Source organism: Aythya ferina, assembly GCF_964211825.1.
Source record: "Aythya ferina genome assembly, chromosome: 4".
NCBI classification, from domain to species: domain Eukaryota; kingdom Metazoa; phylum Chordata; class Aves; order Anseriformes; family Anatidae; genus Aythya; species Aythya ferina.
This window is the reverse complement of record NC_140300.1, coordinates 35948374-35965180: the sequence shown is the minus strand read 5'-3', so window position 1 is coordinate 35965180 and position 16807 is coordinate 35948374. Positions and strand designations below refer to the sequence as shown.

At 35.3% G+C, this 16807-nt stretch overlaps 1 protein-coding gene across 2 annotated transcripts in view; it reads right to left on the bottom strand.

The window, feature by feature from the left end:
• Window positions 1-657: 657 nt before the first annotated feature.
• INTU (inturned planar cell polarity protein) overlaps window positions 658-16807 on the bottom strand; it is a gene marked incomplete at its 5' end in the record, with an annotated part of 49207 nt that continues 33057 nt past the window's right edge. For both annotated transcript variants that reach the window (XM_084519055.1, XM_084519054.1), the window contains 9 exons: window positions 658-1514; window positions 3334-3485; window positions 7469-7658; window positions 8332-8429; window positions 8973-9395; window positions 9953-10174; window positions 11527-11589; window positions 12967-13020; window positions 16426-16615. In XM_084519055.1, the coding sequence (XP_084375181.1) occupies window positions 1403-1514; window positions 3334-3485; window positions 7469-7658; window positions 8332-8429; window positions 8973-9395; window positions 9953-10174; window positions 11527-11589; window positions 12967-13020; window positions 16426-16615 (1504 nt within the window). In that variant the 3' untranslated portion in view covers window positions 658-1402. The remainder of the gene's footprint in view (window positions 1515-3333; window positions 3486-7468; window positions 7659-8331; window positions 8430-8972; window positions 9396-9952; window positions 10175-11526; window positions 11590-12966; window positions 13021-16425; window positions 16616-16807) is intronic.

The window sequence follows — 16807 nt, the reverse complement described above, 5'->3', positions numbered from 1 at the left end:
TTCTACTGCTTGGAATTAAAGCAACTGTTGAATGATTCAAGCCAAGCTGTGAATCACTTGTAGGGAGTGAACAGTCAAAGGCGTCTGATTGATTATTTTAGAATTAGTCTAAACAGTGCAATTTACTTGTTAAAACAAGATCAAAGGATTTGATCATGAGAGCCTATGGAACTGAATTTACTTTTCTAAATACTTAATTTTATTTTTTTGATCCCATTGTTTGAAATGCAATTTTAGTCATGCATTTTATGAAAAACACTTAGGAAAACCAAGTAGAAGCAGCAGAAAGGAAAAAAAAATGCACTGTTGACATGGAATGTGATGAGACACTATGCAGATGGCCAAATCTAAGTGTGCTGGCTAGGGGTAAAAATGGCCCAAAATCATACATTTTAAACTAAACCTTTAGTACAGAAAGCTGTAGGAGCAGCTAGTCTATAACAAACCTTTCAACAATTTGTAGGAAAGCTGAATTCTGCAGAAGACTTCTCCTGATTTTGCAAGTACTTTGCCTTCTCTTGCCTTGTACTGATGTAAGCTAAATTATTTTTTTAATATCCAGTGGTAAATTGTAGAAGACTTAGCTAAACAAACACTGTTCAAATAAACAAAAGAGAAAATATGTTAAGTTAAAAAAATAGAGTAGCATTGTACTGGTCTTTGAAAAATAAACATTTTTATTAAGAAATTATGATTATAATACAAAAGTAGCTATCCATGCATAAACAAAAATATCACCCTCAGCACCTCTTTTTTTATGCCCTCAAAATTGTTTTTTAACAAATATGTTATTTACAATAAAAATCATGAAATCAAGTAAAACATCACTCACGCTATAGGCCTTGGGTGTGCAGCAGACTATACTGACAAAAATTGTAAGACATCAGTTTTGTGTGGCTAAATGCCATTAATCTGCTAAAATATTTCTCTGTGTTGATTAACACAATGTTACTGAATACACTTCAGTATTTTTTATGCCTTTAGAGGTACAAAATTTTCATTAATGGTAAATATATTTTTCCCCATCGGTGAGTGCCTAATATTCACAGAGCACTTTGAGGATATCAACTCATCATTTTATATTGAATACTGTACACTGAACAGCAGTGAACGTACAAATTATGTGAGGTTTTCATATAATAAAGTTACAATTGGGATAAATAATTTGGCAATATATAAAAATAAAAACTTTGGTTCTCTGAAAACTTTTAAAGTATTCAATTGATGAGGTCATTGGAACCATCTCTGAAGTTTCACCTGTGTCATACCACAATGACAATTTACCTTCTTAAAAGCATTTCAAAGATACGCTATATGTGGATACCACAGTTGAGTTAATTTCTCATTATACTTAAGAACTTTAAAGAGACGACAAGGATGGCTGAATATTCACGAAGCTCATCTATGTAGCTAAACCAAAGGACAGTTTAAAGGCTAGTTCAACAGCGACTTCTGTGACCGAGTCATGAAAACAGACATAAAACTCCTGAGGTTTTGGATGCAGGAAGAGTCTCCTGAAAAACAACAAAACACATAAAAATAAGAAATCACATGTGCAATCTTTTTCTTTTTGACCGTTCAATACATTCTGGTTGTAATCTTAAGGTTTCAGTATGACATTAAGAATAATTGCTGCGTAAAACTGCTAGCAAATTGCTGTGGCTCTCCTGCATTATCTTACTGATTTCATGTATTAGATTCTTAAAGCAACAATTTCTGTTCAGTTTTCTCAAGACTACCTGAAAACCAGTATTCAGGTTTTTAGTACGTATTTCAATGGTGCTGTTGTGTTTGCAATAATCCAGCTTTCGGGACTACAAGCTGCAATCAGGTTACTTCGGCACAAGCTCCTGTATTTACATATTTACTCATTTTTAAATTTAATACGGACTGGCCTGTACATTCCTACATGTCACTCCAACACAGTCTTCAAGGGAAAGAACTAAACAGGAAAGCTCTTCATATACTTGCGCACAACTCTGTGTAGCATTAAAATGTATCATATAGCTCTGTAAATATTAATGCATTGTCCCAGATGTAACACATGATCTGATAATGCAGAGACTGAAAGATTATTGTTATTACTTAAAAGATATCAACAGCAGTCTTGACATTTGACAGGTTCTTAATTTTTCCATAGCGCTTATAAGCAAACGGATAAGGATAGCGCTTATTAGCAAATGAACTACAGTTCTGTACAATCCCCTGTGAGATTCAGTTGTTTTTGTTTTGCTTTTAAAACATCTGACTTAAAGGCAAACAGGTTCAAAAAAAGATAAAAAAAAAAAAAAAAAAAAAAAAAGTAGAGGATTTCTGCATTATTATTCCTGGCCAAAATCATTACCTGTGGATGACATTTCTTCTCATTACAGTAGAAATAAGTTCTTATGCCATATTCAAAATATATTTTGCCGATTTTAAAGACTTTCATATTTGTGCAATAGTTGAACTAACCAACAGTCATAATTCAATGAATTGTAATCATTTATCTTCCTTTCATACCCTAGCCATACTGAGTTATCATTTCATATGGTGAAAGTATAGCTTCCACTTCACCAACCATTTGCATTTTTCTTTCTATTTTCTAGTAGGAATACCGAAGATAGAAGATAAATCCAGAAAAGAAGGCAAAATCCTGCTGACTGACTAATCTTGACATGACTGTCTGCTTAATGCAGATACAAAGTAGACATCACAGAAAATACGGTCAATAGAGGACAGAACAACACATAAGAAGTGGTGGCTACTGGCTTACTGGCCTAGGCTTAGAACAATTATAAGAGTTGCTATGTTCTTAATTGTCAAGTGATGATACATGCTATTTTCTCATTACACTTAATTATTTTTTAAAAATCTTACTATTACTATTTAATACCTAGGGCAACATGCTGTTCTGTCAGGCAAATAAGGCTTAGCTATGTAGCAATAACCACGTATGTCATTATGAAAATCAATTAAGTGACATCATAGCAAATGGATTGTGATTTGTGGTAATGGCAGAACTTTGAAAGCAAGTTCAGAGTATGATTACAGTACTTTAGCATGTTTGCAGAGCACAGAGCAGCATGGTGCAGTGCTGTGCCTTGTGCCAGCTCTGTGGTGTTAACACACTATCATGCTGCCCCCAAGTTAACAACATTTATGTTTAACACCAGGTGGAACATCATAGTAATGCAGCTTCCTAGATCCCAAATCAAAGCTACCTCATCAGAGTCCACTTGAGTATTTCTGTGATTTGTTACAGGGAAATTTTTTCCTAAAGAGTACAGTGGCACATTCAACATGGAAAATTTGGGGAGAAATACATGTAAATACATTTGTCTTTAAACTTACCCCACAACCCAGTAACTCATTGTTGGTGGTGGTTTCTTCTGATCAGTCCAGTTATCAGGAGTGCACTCAAACAAAACTCCATGTTCTCTTATCAGATCTAGGTCGTCATCTGCTGTACTAAATTCTGAAATCTTACTGCCTTTCTTCTTCTTCTGTAAAAAAAAAAGGTGAAGTGTTAGTAAAGAATTATTTTTTTTTACGTAAATTACTAGCAAATATAATTATAACATGCTTTCTTCAGGAAGCTGCTGAATGATATTGCTTTCAAAAAGCCAGATTTAGAAGAGAACTATTTTGCTTATATGATTCTTTTCTCCACAATTTTGTTACTTTGGCATAAAAAGGCTTTTTTTTTTTCCATATTATGCAATCAGGAGGTTGTATATTCCTGTGTATATTCCACAATCCTTTTTTTTTTTTTTCTATCCGAAAAACATTCTCTTTAATAAGATATTTGAGCTCTTACAGCTTCATTAAAAACAGTGTGCTAAACAGTTAAACAGTGTGTTAAATAGTTAGCCAACCAGTGTGTTAAACAGTTAAACCTCTCACCCTCTCATCTTCCTTTCTTTGTTTGCCTTCTTAATTAAGAATTGCGATATTAAAAGCCTATTCAATAAACTTGGTCAGGCAGGTGTTTCTTTTTTTTTTTTTAAGCAAACAGTTGAAGTACTTTGCTCAGAGCATTTTGTTGCTTATACTTAGTATAAACGCATTGTACATTTTTTTTATGTGTTTTGTTGATTTTATTTTTTTGAGGGCTATGCTTTATGTAGAGCTTTTGAACAAAACCTATAGAAGTTCCAGGTGTGGAACTGAACCCCTGGTATCCATTCAGTAAGGATGAAATTGCATGCGCAAAGCCTACTTTGCTCTGTCTTCGTGCTCAACAGTTCTGTAAGTCCAATAAAGCTACTTTTCTTTCTACCAGAAATGGAAAGGGAACAGACACTGAGATAAGCTGAGGAGAAATTTTGAAAGGGTTTGTCACTTGTCCAACTCTTCTCCCCCTGAAGTCAAAGGATGTTTATTACTCTTTTGCATACATCTACATAGTGGAAAAACAAACTTTGTATCTTATTTTCTTTTTGAAGCATGAGAAGTGAGATGAGATTATGGAAATGCGTGGAAATCCCTTTGAAACAAATCTGCTTTAAGAGAACTGTTAAGATGAGGCATCTCTGGTTCCATTGCGACCATGCCAATCAGTTGCTTCTGAGAGGAAAGAAAAGGTTTTCCTGGAGGGGAAAACAACAACAACAAAACATACATAGGGAAATAGGGAACTTGTCTGCCATATGCAGAAGCGTAAACCAACATATCTCAACGTGCCTATAACACTGAAAATGTGGGGAGTGTCTAGAAGAGAAAAGATGTTCACAGTACCGTAACTATGCTGTCTCTCTCAAAATGTTGAAGAAAAATGAACTTTAGTACTTGGAAAACAAAATGGCTAATATTTGCTTGAGCAAATGTCTTTTAAATTTCCCTAAGCATGCTTTGGATTAAATTCATACAGTATATTCTAAATTACTACACACAGTAGAAGAAATTTCACAATAGATGACAATACTGCATCTTTAGTATGTAATATTATAAAACATTAAACCTGTTTTTGCTAATGCTGCTACTGAAGAGATTTAAGGAATATGTTAGAATGCTGTCTAATGATTTTTCCTCAACAAAAAAATGGGGTTGCTATCATGCAATTTCCAAGTGGACATTTGTTTAAATTTTAGCATGTCTTACATGCATACTGAAAATATTAAAGAAAAATAATGCATTAAGATGGGATACTGGATAGAAGTGTGGACATGATTTACTTCTGTACTTTTATGTGCATAAAGAATTATTTCCTTGTGATTTTAAATGTAAGAATATGTGACAATGATTAAGAAAATTAGGCCAGAGCTGCCTGTTAGATCCAGGCATATATATTATAGGGTTTAAAGCTACAGAACTTATTTTTGCTCGATTTCAACTTTTCTTTTTTTCAACATTTTTGTGCATATTTAGAAATGGTAAATTTTCAGTTCTCAAAAGGTTGGTAAAAATTATTACTAATTACAATAATTTTGCATAATTGCTGCAATTTTCTAAATCCTAAACCATAACAATATTTACCTGATGTGATGTCAAAGAATAAACAGTATGATAGTGTATTTTTTTTTTTTTTTGTCATGCCCTATGAACACAGAAAACTTCTATTCATTCTTTTACATTTTCCTCATGCTCTAATGCAACTGGACAATTTCAGCCTTAATTGTTGAAACCAACAAAACTACCCCCAATTTGTAGAGTCAAAATACTATTAATTCTTTTGTTACCACGCTGGCTTACAGGAGATTCTTAGATTTTTCTCTAAGAGAAACTTTGTTTTCCAGCATGTGTTTAATTATTTTTGACTTTCAGGGCAGAATGAACACAGCTGCCCCAAAGAACCCAGAAAAGCCTATGCCAAGATACCTATTGCCAAAACACAAGTTTTCACTTTTAAGCATGAGTTCTTCAGTTTTTATGAATTATACCTAGCAGTTGAATGATTTGTTTATTTATTTTTCATATTTCATTTGTATTTTTGGTTTGAATTATAAACCGTCCATTTAACATTTGTAACAGTTGTAAACGAAAGCAATTTGATCATAAGACACATTTGTGTATTCTCTCTGCTTCCTTTAGGATTTCCAGATCTCCTGATAGAAGCGCCCAAAACACAAGACCCATTGCCAATGTTCCATTCGGCCAAACCTCAGTGTCACTGGAAGTTGACAGAACAATCCAAATTAATCCGTTTTTCTAACACTTAAAAATAAATAAATAAAAATTTCCATATGATTTATGAGACACGGTCTAACCAGAATTGACTTCTTCAGTAACTTAAAGAAAACACGAAGAGAAATTATACTGATATTTCCAAATGGCATTCATTCAATTTGTACTGTTATTCCCCATTTCTCATTTAACACACTTGGATCGTCACTTTAGGACCTAAAAAGTTGCAACTGGTATACATCATTCCACTTATATTTCATTATTTCTCTTTTTCAAATGGATTAAATAGATGGAAAAATTATCATGGATGAAATGTTACCCTAATTTGGCTCATGTCAGTAAAAATCAACTGCACAATTAACAAACCAGACTTCTAGAAAAACAAAAAGCGCATTGAACGCAAAATGTCTGTTCTGAGTGTCTCTAATTGATTCTTATACCTATTACTTAGATTTCTGCATTACTATTACTGTTTTACTTTAAATGGATCATCTGAAGAAAAATGAAAGTTGTAACCAAAATCAAGGCAGGGCAGCTGCTGGCATCATATCTTTTTTTTTTCCTAGTACCCGCGTAAAGGTCTGGCAGCTGCCACTGGGCTTCAGCCTAACTGTAGAGCAAAGCCTGAATTGCTATCTTTGTACAGAGAAAAAACCGCTCACCTATTCTGCCATCCCACATGATCTAAAATCCAAGAGATGATTTAGCAGCATAATTAAGAGGAATTGATCATTGTAGCCAGTCATCTTCTAGACAGATGCCACTGTGGGCAAACTATTAGAGATGTTAGTGTCTGGCAAGTGGCTAAGCAATCTCAGGTAGCACAGAGACCAAAAACCCAGAATGAACACCCTCTCAGCTGCAGAGAGGCCGTCTTCAGGGCAGTGCTCAGACACTATGACAGGGCACTGAGGGGAGGCTGCACTATCACTGTTCATATCAAACATTTTCTGTGAAAAACAGAGGGCCTACATCTCCTTTTCCTGCCAGTGTGAAGTTTCCTTATAGAAGTAATATGACTAAAAAATGACCCTTTTCACTCTTACAGCTCTTAAACCCAGTATTTGAAACTTTTTGCTAAGTTAGAGTCCTAACATCAAACAGAAAAAGAAAATACCATACTGGATACATGGAGTACTTACTTTGAGGGCATGGCTGGAGGGACTGACCATAATTACATGCACACATGGTTGGATGCTCTGAGAGAGAACCCTCTCGTAACAGTGAAAGTGCATTATAAGCTACTACACAAAGAGCTGCCTGTCAGTGATCTTTTTTAAATAGTGAAGTGAAAACGATCTTGAAATACTGAGTTGAGAAGGTAAATAGAGAGGAAAACTGAAGTAAGACAAAGCTTTCATACTTGGTTTTTCATGGACTGCTGAAAAACTGAGCGAATTGAAAGACAGCAACGATGAAAATTCTCGATTAACTGTGGGTGGATGGAGCCACCGAGCTGTGCTACTTCCTTGTGAGTTGGAGTAATAAAGATTCCTTGCATTGTTTCCAAAGATAAATAGTGGAAGAGGGTATTCTCAGGACCAGATGTCAACCTTCAAAAATAGGAGAATTCATTTAATATTCAAATACATTTGTATGAAATTTCAGTTAAACAATGCAAACTTTTTTTTTCCTTAAAACAGACCTGTCTTTTCCAGTAACTACAATGGAATACAACAAAGGACACATTTGAAAGGTGCTTATTTTTATACCAAGGAAATCTGCTAATTTGGACTGTTTATACTCAAATACGTATTTTTCAAGCAAGTCTGGTGCTAGTTAGATATTCTGCTTGTGATCTCAAAGCTTCTCATCAAAAAAGAAAAGGGAAGGGAGAAATAAAAGCTTTGAAGGAAAGGAACGCTTTCTTTAGCACCCAAAAAAACCACCAGATCAGACTGCATTGTCACAAGGAACAGGTAGAAACAAGGAAGGTCATGGCTTCTATGTCCTTTGTGCTTAGTGGCACCAGGGACACAAAAGGTGTATGCATGCCAAAAACTCATTTATTTGAGCTTCTAAGGTTATATAATTATGTGACACGGATACATTCTACTGAAGTATTCTTGAGAAAGTCTTCTCTTCTAATTTATACTCCATTAAGAGCTTGCATAGCAAAATTTTGGTTAGAATAAAAGTAAGCAAGAACTTCTGTGATCTGTGCATCTTCAAAAATCCATGCATGTATGACCTTAAAAATCAAATATTTAATAAAAAAAATCTTACTTGATAGCATTAAAGAGTTCTATATCCTTTTCTGACAGGTTCTTTTTAGGGTTTCCTAAATTAAATGGATTTGGTAGGGTATGTTTTTTTCTAGTGACCTGAAAAACAAATAGATAGATGAACTAACAGACAAAATAAAGGTAAGGAAAGAACAAAATCAAACCAGGAAATCACCTATTTAAAAGAAAAAAAAAATAGTGCTTTTAAAAAGGCTCAGTTGCATCAACTAACATAAATGTATTTTAGTCTATTTTAGGCTGAAATTGATTAGAAACAGTTGTACAACTGTACAGCAAGTTGTCATAATCACTTTTGTTTACACCATTATTATTTTGGGGATATTCTCCAATTACTTCTGCTGATTCCAACACAGCTGTGCCCAATTTAGTCATCCGAAAACCAAATATTTAGAAGTGATAATAATCACAATAAAAAATGTGATGGCTGTGAGGCTGACCCAAAGCTTCCCAAGACAGCAGTATTTTCTACTGAATTCAGTAACTCTTGAATTTTTATTTACTCGTAGTTTTTTTTTTTTTTCCCTGTTTGTTTGTTTTTAGTTCGTGATTTTTTAGAAGAATTGCTACCTCCCCCAAGCCCAGAAGAACCTTGAACAATTTGCTTTGTCCCTGTTCTCAGACCTGATCAGCTACAGCTTGTGGATTACTGCTTTCATCTTCTGCGGGACCTTCATTGCCATGGTCAGGTCCTCCACTGCTTCTCGTAGGACTTGGCTTACGTGTCGTTAAGGATGAGTCACCAAACAGGGTCCTTTTGCTTGCTGGAGTAGTTACTGTTTTGGAAGCATTTTGTATCTTGCTTAGGATGGGTGAGGTGGTCAAGCTCTCCAGTTTGTCACGTGTTGCAGGAAGGAACCAGTCTGCACAAGATAAAGGTGGAATGGAAGGAGAATCTAGCCTTTCCTCTATGCTGGCATCTATTCCTTCCAGCTGAAGTATAGTGGCTTTGACCTGATCTACATATATACAGTCTGGTCCTGGATTCCCAATGGCTTTTGATGCACAGCCTCCTGCCTCTAGCAGAACACACAGCATGAAGTGTCTCTGTAAACATGGAGGTAGCAACATTAGCCTCTGATTTCAAATATAGCATTATATCTTATCAGATACTTGGACAAAAACCAGCACAATATTCAGCAGTCCTTCCTCCTCCCCAGAGGAGTTTTTTATTTTTCTAATCAAATCATGTCCAAGGAGATCTTTCTCCTTACATGTTATCTAAGTTAACATGCAAACAAAAAAGAGTATGATTTACTCACTCATTAGATACTTGCCTTTAAAAAAAGGCAAAAAGAACGCACAACACATTAAAAAAATCTTAAGTGAGTTATCTGAAAATACAAAATCATGAAAGTAAAAACATTTTCAACTGAAGTGAGAAAGTAGAAAAGGTAACGAGAATTATTAGAACTTGCAAGCTTTACAGACATAGAAATTATTGTACTACCTAAGAAATTCTATCCCATGAACTGCTACAATATGAGTATTTTCTAAAATTACTAAATTAACAGGTGTAAATTTATGATCTTACTGAACAACAGACAATACCCAACACCAACACAGAGCACAGGAGAAGGGGCATACTGCAGGTGTTAACTTACCAAGCCAACTATCAATAAGAAGTATCTTGCTTCAGGTTCTCTGTATCCTGTAAAACTTGACACTTCACATGGCTGGATGTGATGCTGTGGAAATACCTCCCGCCATATCACTAACTGACCAATCTTCTGTTCTGCTGCCAAGGGTAACAGACAATAGTGCCGGCTATATAAACCTATATCAATAAGATCTTCCTTTGGCAAGTGATTACCGATCAAGTAACCCTTAATTAAACACAGAAAAGGAAGCGTATTCAGTAAGAAATGTGCTGACAAAACTATGCAAAAAAAATTATGCTGACAGTTTACTCTCATAATGCTACTGGCATAAAGATCAATTGGATGACAATAAATTTCTTAAAGCTACAACTGTTATCTTTCTCTTTCTTTATATTGTCAAATACATTATCTATATTTAGTAAAATAAATTTATAATTAAGGTCGAAGAGAAAAAAGCTGTTGATCCAAATTTTCAAGTCTTTGATTTGAAGACCCATTAAAAATAGAGGAGCTGTTGTCTCTATTAAATAATAGCAATGTCCCCACAAAGAGATACTGTTAGAATATCACACTGAATCAATTCAAGTGTGATTTTAATCTCATAATACCGTCTTTCTTCAATCCACGGGTCATATGACAGAATTTACGTAGGACAACTTCAAACAAGTATTTTGTCCTTATTGATCATATAGCACATTTCACTTCATGAAATCTTTTTTTGTTGTTATGGTGTTTGAGTTTTGTGTCACTAAAATTACACTTAAAATAATCACATTTGAAAGCTGCCAGGCAGAGAAGGACCTGGGAGTGATGGTGGACAGTCGGCTGAATATGAGCCAGCAGTGTGCTCAGGTGGCCAAGAAGGCCAACGGCATCCTGGCTTGTATTAGGAACAGCGTGACCAGCAGGGCTAGGGAGGTGATCGTCCCCCTGTACTCAGCTCTGGTGAGGCCGCACCTCGAGTACTGTGTTCAGTTTTGGGCCCCTCGCTACAAGAAGGACATCGAGGTGCTTGAGCGGGTGCAGAGAAGGGCGACGAAGCTGGTGAGGGGCCTGGAGAACAAGTCCTACGAGGAGCGGCTGAGGGAGCTGGGCTTGTTCAGCCTGGAGAAGAGGAGGCTCAGGGGTGACCTTATTGCTCTTTACAGATACCTTAAAGGAGGCTGTAGAGAGGTGGGGGTTGGCCTGTTCTCCCACGTGCCTGGTGACAGGACGAGGGGGAATGGGCTTAAGTTGAGCCAGGGGAGTTTTAGGTTAGATGTTAGGAAGAACTTCTTTACAGAAAGGGTTGTGAGGCATTGGAACAGGCTGCCCAGGGAAGTGGTGGAGTCACCATCCCTGGAAGTCTTCAAAAGACGCTTAGATGTAGAGCTTAGGGATATGGTTTAGTGGAGGGCTGTTAGCGTTAGGTTGGAGGTTGGACTCGATGACCTTGAGGTCTCTTCCAACCTAGAAAATTCTGTGATTCTGTGATATTTCTCCTATTTGTAAGGTTCTGAAAAGAGTTACTCCGTGACTGGGTTAGATTTCTAGAAGTTGTATTTTCTTAATCTATAGACCTTAATCAGTAATACTACCTTGTAGAAGAGACAAGAGCCCATAATCACATATAATCTTCTCATGTCGTAGTAATCTTCAGACTGTGAACAAAGGCATGGATTTTTAGTTCAGAATTTTTGAGTGATACAAGTAAAACATTTAATTCCAATCAGCTGTAATCAGACTTATTCAGTATTTTGACTTCTTATATCATGAGGGCATCAGAAAGGCATTAATAACGGTATTTTGAGCAGTTAAGAGAAATACAAAGTTTTTAGCCTCCATTATAGATTTTCATGTCACTACAGTTTTCTCTAACAATTTTCAGCTCAAGGTAAGATGCTCAGTTTTCCTATCCAGTGTTTATCTATTCATAAACTATTTTTGTAGGATATGCTAATTCTCACAATTCTTAACAGCAAAGTAACTGAAGCATAACTACTGACACCAGAGGCCCTCCTAGAGCAAAACTTCCAGGTCAAAGCATTTTCTTATCCAGTATTTGCAATTTTACCCCAAATACACCTATTTGTTATTTTTTTTTTAGTTTAGATGCCCATTGGTCTCAGTGAAGACTAACTTTATATGGAGTCTAGAATATTTTAAATTATTGGGTGCAATCAGTTTCTTTGAAATAAAATACAACCTAAACATCCTTTTCTGTAAATATTCATCCATATTTTGTTTTTTGTTCTTTCAAAACATTGACTGTACATTTACCTAATTTATATTTTAAGCTTTAAGCAACTTTAGCTATTTTTAGTAATGAAGAATATCTATGTCCCAAATTGTTATACTAAATATACTAAATCAAGCACCTGTTCTTCACACCTAATATTTTAAAATTATATTCTTTATTAGGTATATTATAATTATAATAATTTAAAAATACACATAATTATTCTGAAATGTGATTTTAAGAAAGCTCTTTCAGAAGTAAAATTGAAAATTCAGTATGTTTACATCTCACTATCCTGTAGAGGAATTAAAGAACATATACTCGAGTAAATTACTATCTTCTTCTTTATGAGCGTTAAAAGTATGCATAACTTGTAATTGTTTTATTCAAACTGATAACTCAAGTTCTCTGAGCTCCACAGAAGCTTTGCGTTTTATTCGCAATTGCTTGGGAAGGAGACAGTTTCTATACAAAGAAAAAGGAACAACAAACAACAGTTATGTTGAAATTAGAGTGTTCTTGTAAATAACCCATGGACTTAAATTATAGTAAATGATGTTTCTCAGTGACTAATCCTAGAGGATTACAATATGGTAACATTAACCATAGAGTAAAATTCAGGATAAAAATGGGTAAAATTGATCCGTCTTAAAACAAGAGTAATGCAGTATACTTTTACTTTGACTCCCACTTGATTTCAAAACATGGATGAGTTTGTAGTTAGTGCTTTTTTAAGCTACTGAATATGAGCAAGGTAAAGGGATACTGTGCAATGCAAATAACTAAGACAAATGTTTACCAGTTCTGCAAAATCAGCTGCTTCAAGGTCGCTCAGTGCTGTGTCAATTTCCATCTGAAATATTTAAACATTTTAATAGACTCTTCTAACACATTAATTTACAATATCAGCATATTCACTAATAGATAGTTCACTTTATCTTGCTAATCTGAGAAGATTAGGATTCACATGTACAAAGTGAATGGAGAAAAATTGCAGTATCAGGTATCAGGAACACCTCAATTTATTAGATTAAAGAAATATTCTTCAATTGCTATGCATTTCCCTCTTTGAGACTAAAATTTCTCTGCTTGCTTGCCTTCTGACCTGCTGTTCTGTATATAAAGGAGATGTCCCTTATTCCAGCGTGGTTTAAAATATGAGGCCTAGTGACTACTCCTCGAAGGCTAGAGACAACACAGAAATCTGGCAAGCTACTATATCCAACTGAGTTATTAGACAAATCTTTTTCACAATACATTTGGTTTTTGTTTCTATGGAATTCTGCAGTACTTTCTCATACATTAGCTCTGTTCTGCTTATACTGCTCTATGCTTTTGCATTTCTCTTACTTCAGGAGGTTAGTTAACTCAAATTTTACTAAAAATACTTTGCTTTAAAGAATATTGTACTAGCCACTGAAGTTCACGACATAAATGTGCTACTAATGAAAAGAACCTAAACCCACCATGACAAACTCCTTGGGCTATATAAACAAGCTGACTCTAATTGAAATACAGCCAGTTTTGCAAACAGAAATGTCAGCTACGCTGTTGGCAGTCAACAAACTAACCAACCTCTCAGCTTTTTCCCCAGTTAAGATATAAATGGCTTTCTGCCCAACAAGCAACTGACATTTGTATTCTCCAAAGAATACACAAATAAAAAGATCTTCACTAAAACTTATGTTGCAGAAATTTCCTCTTTTTTCTAGGAAAAAAAAAAAAATTCTTACAGATGTGGATGATCTAAGGTAATTTTGGAACCCCCTGTTCATATCATACATATAAAATAAAATACATTGTTTTCTAAATTCCTGGAATTTTACAAGAAAGGAAGCAACCTGAAAGCTAAGGTAGAGAACAAACTGTTACAGTCTCTCCCTGCAGAAACGTAAGAGAGAAGAAAAAAAGCATGGAGGAAAAAAGACATGGAGAAAAAAAAAATTGTCACCAAATAGCACAAGAAAATAAACATGTCATTTCCTGTGTAAGAACATGTGACAACGGAGATACACTGAGTTACATTTCTAATGTATATTAGACTGCAGATTGGCCATATTCTACAATTACGTATTGCATAAACATTTTATTCCCCTTGGTTATGGAGCATGGATTTTGCAAGTGAGTGGATGTGTATGTTACAGGACTATGTGCACCCCCCTAGATTTTTCACTTGGATAGTAGATATAACTCCGGAGTTATGATATACAAGTAACTTTCTTGAGACACTCAGGGAATACACACTTCTGTAGCTGCAACATATATAACATGTAGTATAAATGCAGCAGTTGGACTAAATTCTCCCCAACATATCCAGCACGTTTAGCAAAAATGTATCTAAACAGATACCATGGGGCAAGGGAGAGAGAACTAAATCATTATGGGTCTGCTAACCAAGTCAAAGAAGACAATTTGTATTATGGAGAAAGGAGAGAGAAGTCTGCACTAGCAAACAGGAATCTGTTTAGTAATGAATGGCACTCAGTGATGCATAGCTTGCAATGTCCATGGCAACTTTTATTAATGAACAGTAGCAAGCCTGAAACAAGTCTGCAAACCCTGTCAATATTCAAGTTGAAAGACTTACCACTTATTCCCTCCCCAGAAAGCAGACTTACAAAAATCATACACAAGGTCTTCTCATTAAACATGCAATTCAGAAAGCGAGGTAAGTCTTAGTTAATAATTTGCTCTTTATAGATTCTTTATTTGAGCACACCACTGCAGAAGTAAGGTCATTTGAGCATCCAAACTCAGTCCTCTTGCAGAGCCATTCTGAGAAGAACTTGTAATTTTCCATTGCACGGTGTCTTTACTTTCATGGACAACAGTGAAGATTGTTGCAAAGTCTCTTTCCTGTTACTCATTAAATAAGTTTAGGTAACAGCTTCTGGTCAGCTCAGATCACAATCGTTGTCTAATAATTAGTATTAACCTTAACTGTGTTAGCCACAAACATACAAATATTTTGGGTCTTTCCATGGAAGAAAACTCCCAGCTTAAAATTTTCCAACTGTTTCATCTGCATTAAATCATGGCAAATAGTTACTAAAGAAAACAAACTCTAGAAGGACGGCACTAACATACCCTTAACATCTTTCCAGCTTCATTTTTTTTCTGCTGTGAAATTTAGTAAAAACACATGCTGACATAAATATGATATGCAAACAACTCTTCACATGATATGGAAAATAACTTCCTAACTGAAGGGTTGAAAATACTTAAAAATCATGAAGGTAAACAAAACATGATTCCCTAGATTCACTAATATTCACTGGAGGATGGAAAATGAAAATGCAGTAAATCTTTCTTTCACTCATTCTAAACCCTGAAGTGAAACCTGAAAATCTAAGGGGTCCACCCTGCCTTACTACAATACCTGATACTTCTGGAATATAGGATAATATATAAATTAGTAGGAAATTGTCATTACAGTATGTGCATTGTATGGAAAGTAACCTTCTCAACAGGAACTTGACTAGATATTAGAGTTTTATATGTTAATAAGACTGTTTTAAATAGAAAAGAGTAAAATTTCAAAATGTGTCTGTCTCATTGAAGACCAACAGATTTTAGCTACTTGGTCACATGTTTAGTCCTTGAATGAGGCTGCATTTCATTAAATACCTACAGTATAGACATGCCTGTTTGAGATGGTCCCTTCACTTCAGGCTGTCTTCATAGTTAGAGTCCTCAGGCATGATTCATCTAATACTAAAGCAAAAAGCTGGAGTAGAACAAGTGAATTGCTGAATTTTCCCCATTCATTAGTAGGAAGAGATCAGGATTAGCACCTCAACTGTAGTTCTATCACAGACTGAAGAAAAGGTGAGATGATTGCTACCCCAAGTCACACTACTGAAAAGAAAGTAGGTGCAAGGAATATCCGAATGTTTAAACTAGTTCTAAGAACTAAGAATGTTTAAACTGGTTCTAAGGACCCCACCAAACAGTTAAGAAATGTCACATCAGGCACAATAGAAGAAATAGAAAAACAGAAGAAAAATAGAAAAGAAAAGAAATAAAATAGAAGAAAAGGAAATCACCAAACTACACTCACAATAGCATTCTGTTTCCTCTGGAATTGACTCCATACTTCTAAATTTAAATAAAAGATCCTGGAGGAAAAATGGTGGCTTTGGATGGGTAAAGCACATTTAAATTACACGATGACACCAAATGATATATGCAAGACCTGAGTCAATTTTCTGGCCTTTCATGTATAAGTTTTTCTGAAGAGATGTGAAAACAAGATTACCTTGATTTCCTGAGGCAATGTCAGCCAGCGCAAGCCTGGGAGATTGTCTAAGAATAAGGCACTGAAGGTATCATTGTATTGAGCACTGGAGCTGGCATTTGAGTTGAATCTTGCAGGCTGAAGTGCTCGCTGGAAGAAGAGGTTGAAAAAATGATCCAGACGAGAAACATTTTCCACCTGGCAAAAAGCACTGAACAAACATGAACTCCAAGTTAGAATATCATCAAGAAATGTATAGCTTGTTTATATAACCCTCTATTCTATATAAGTCTTTTTACAGCACAATAATACATTTGAATTTTTTAACATTCACTTTAAACAAACACCAGGCCAATATGCAGACAGTACATACATACAAAGATGACGCTGCCTGCCTAGCTGA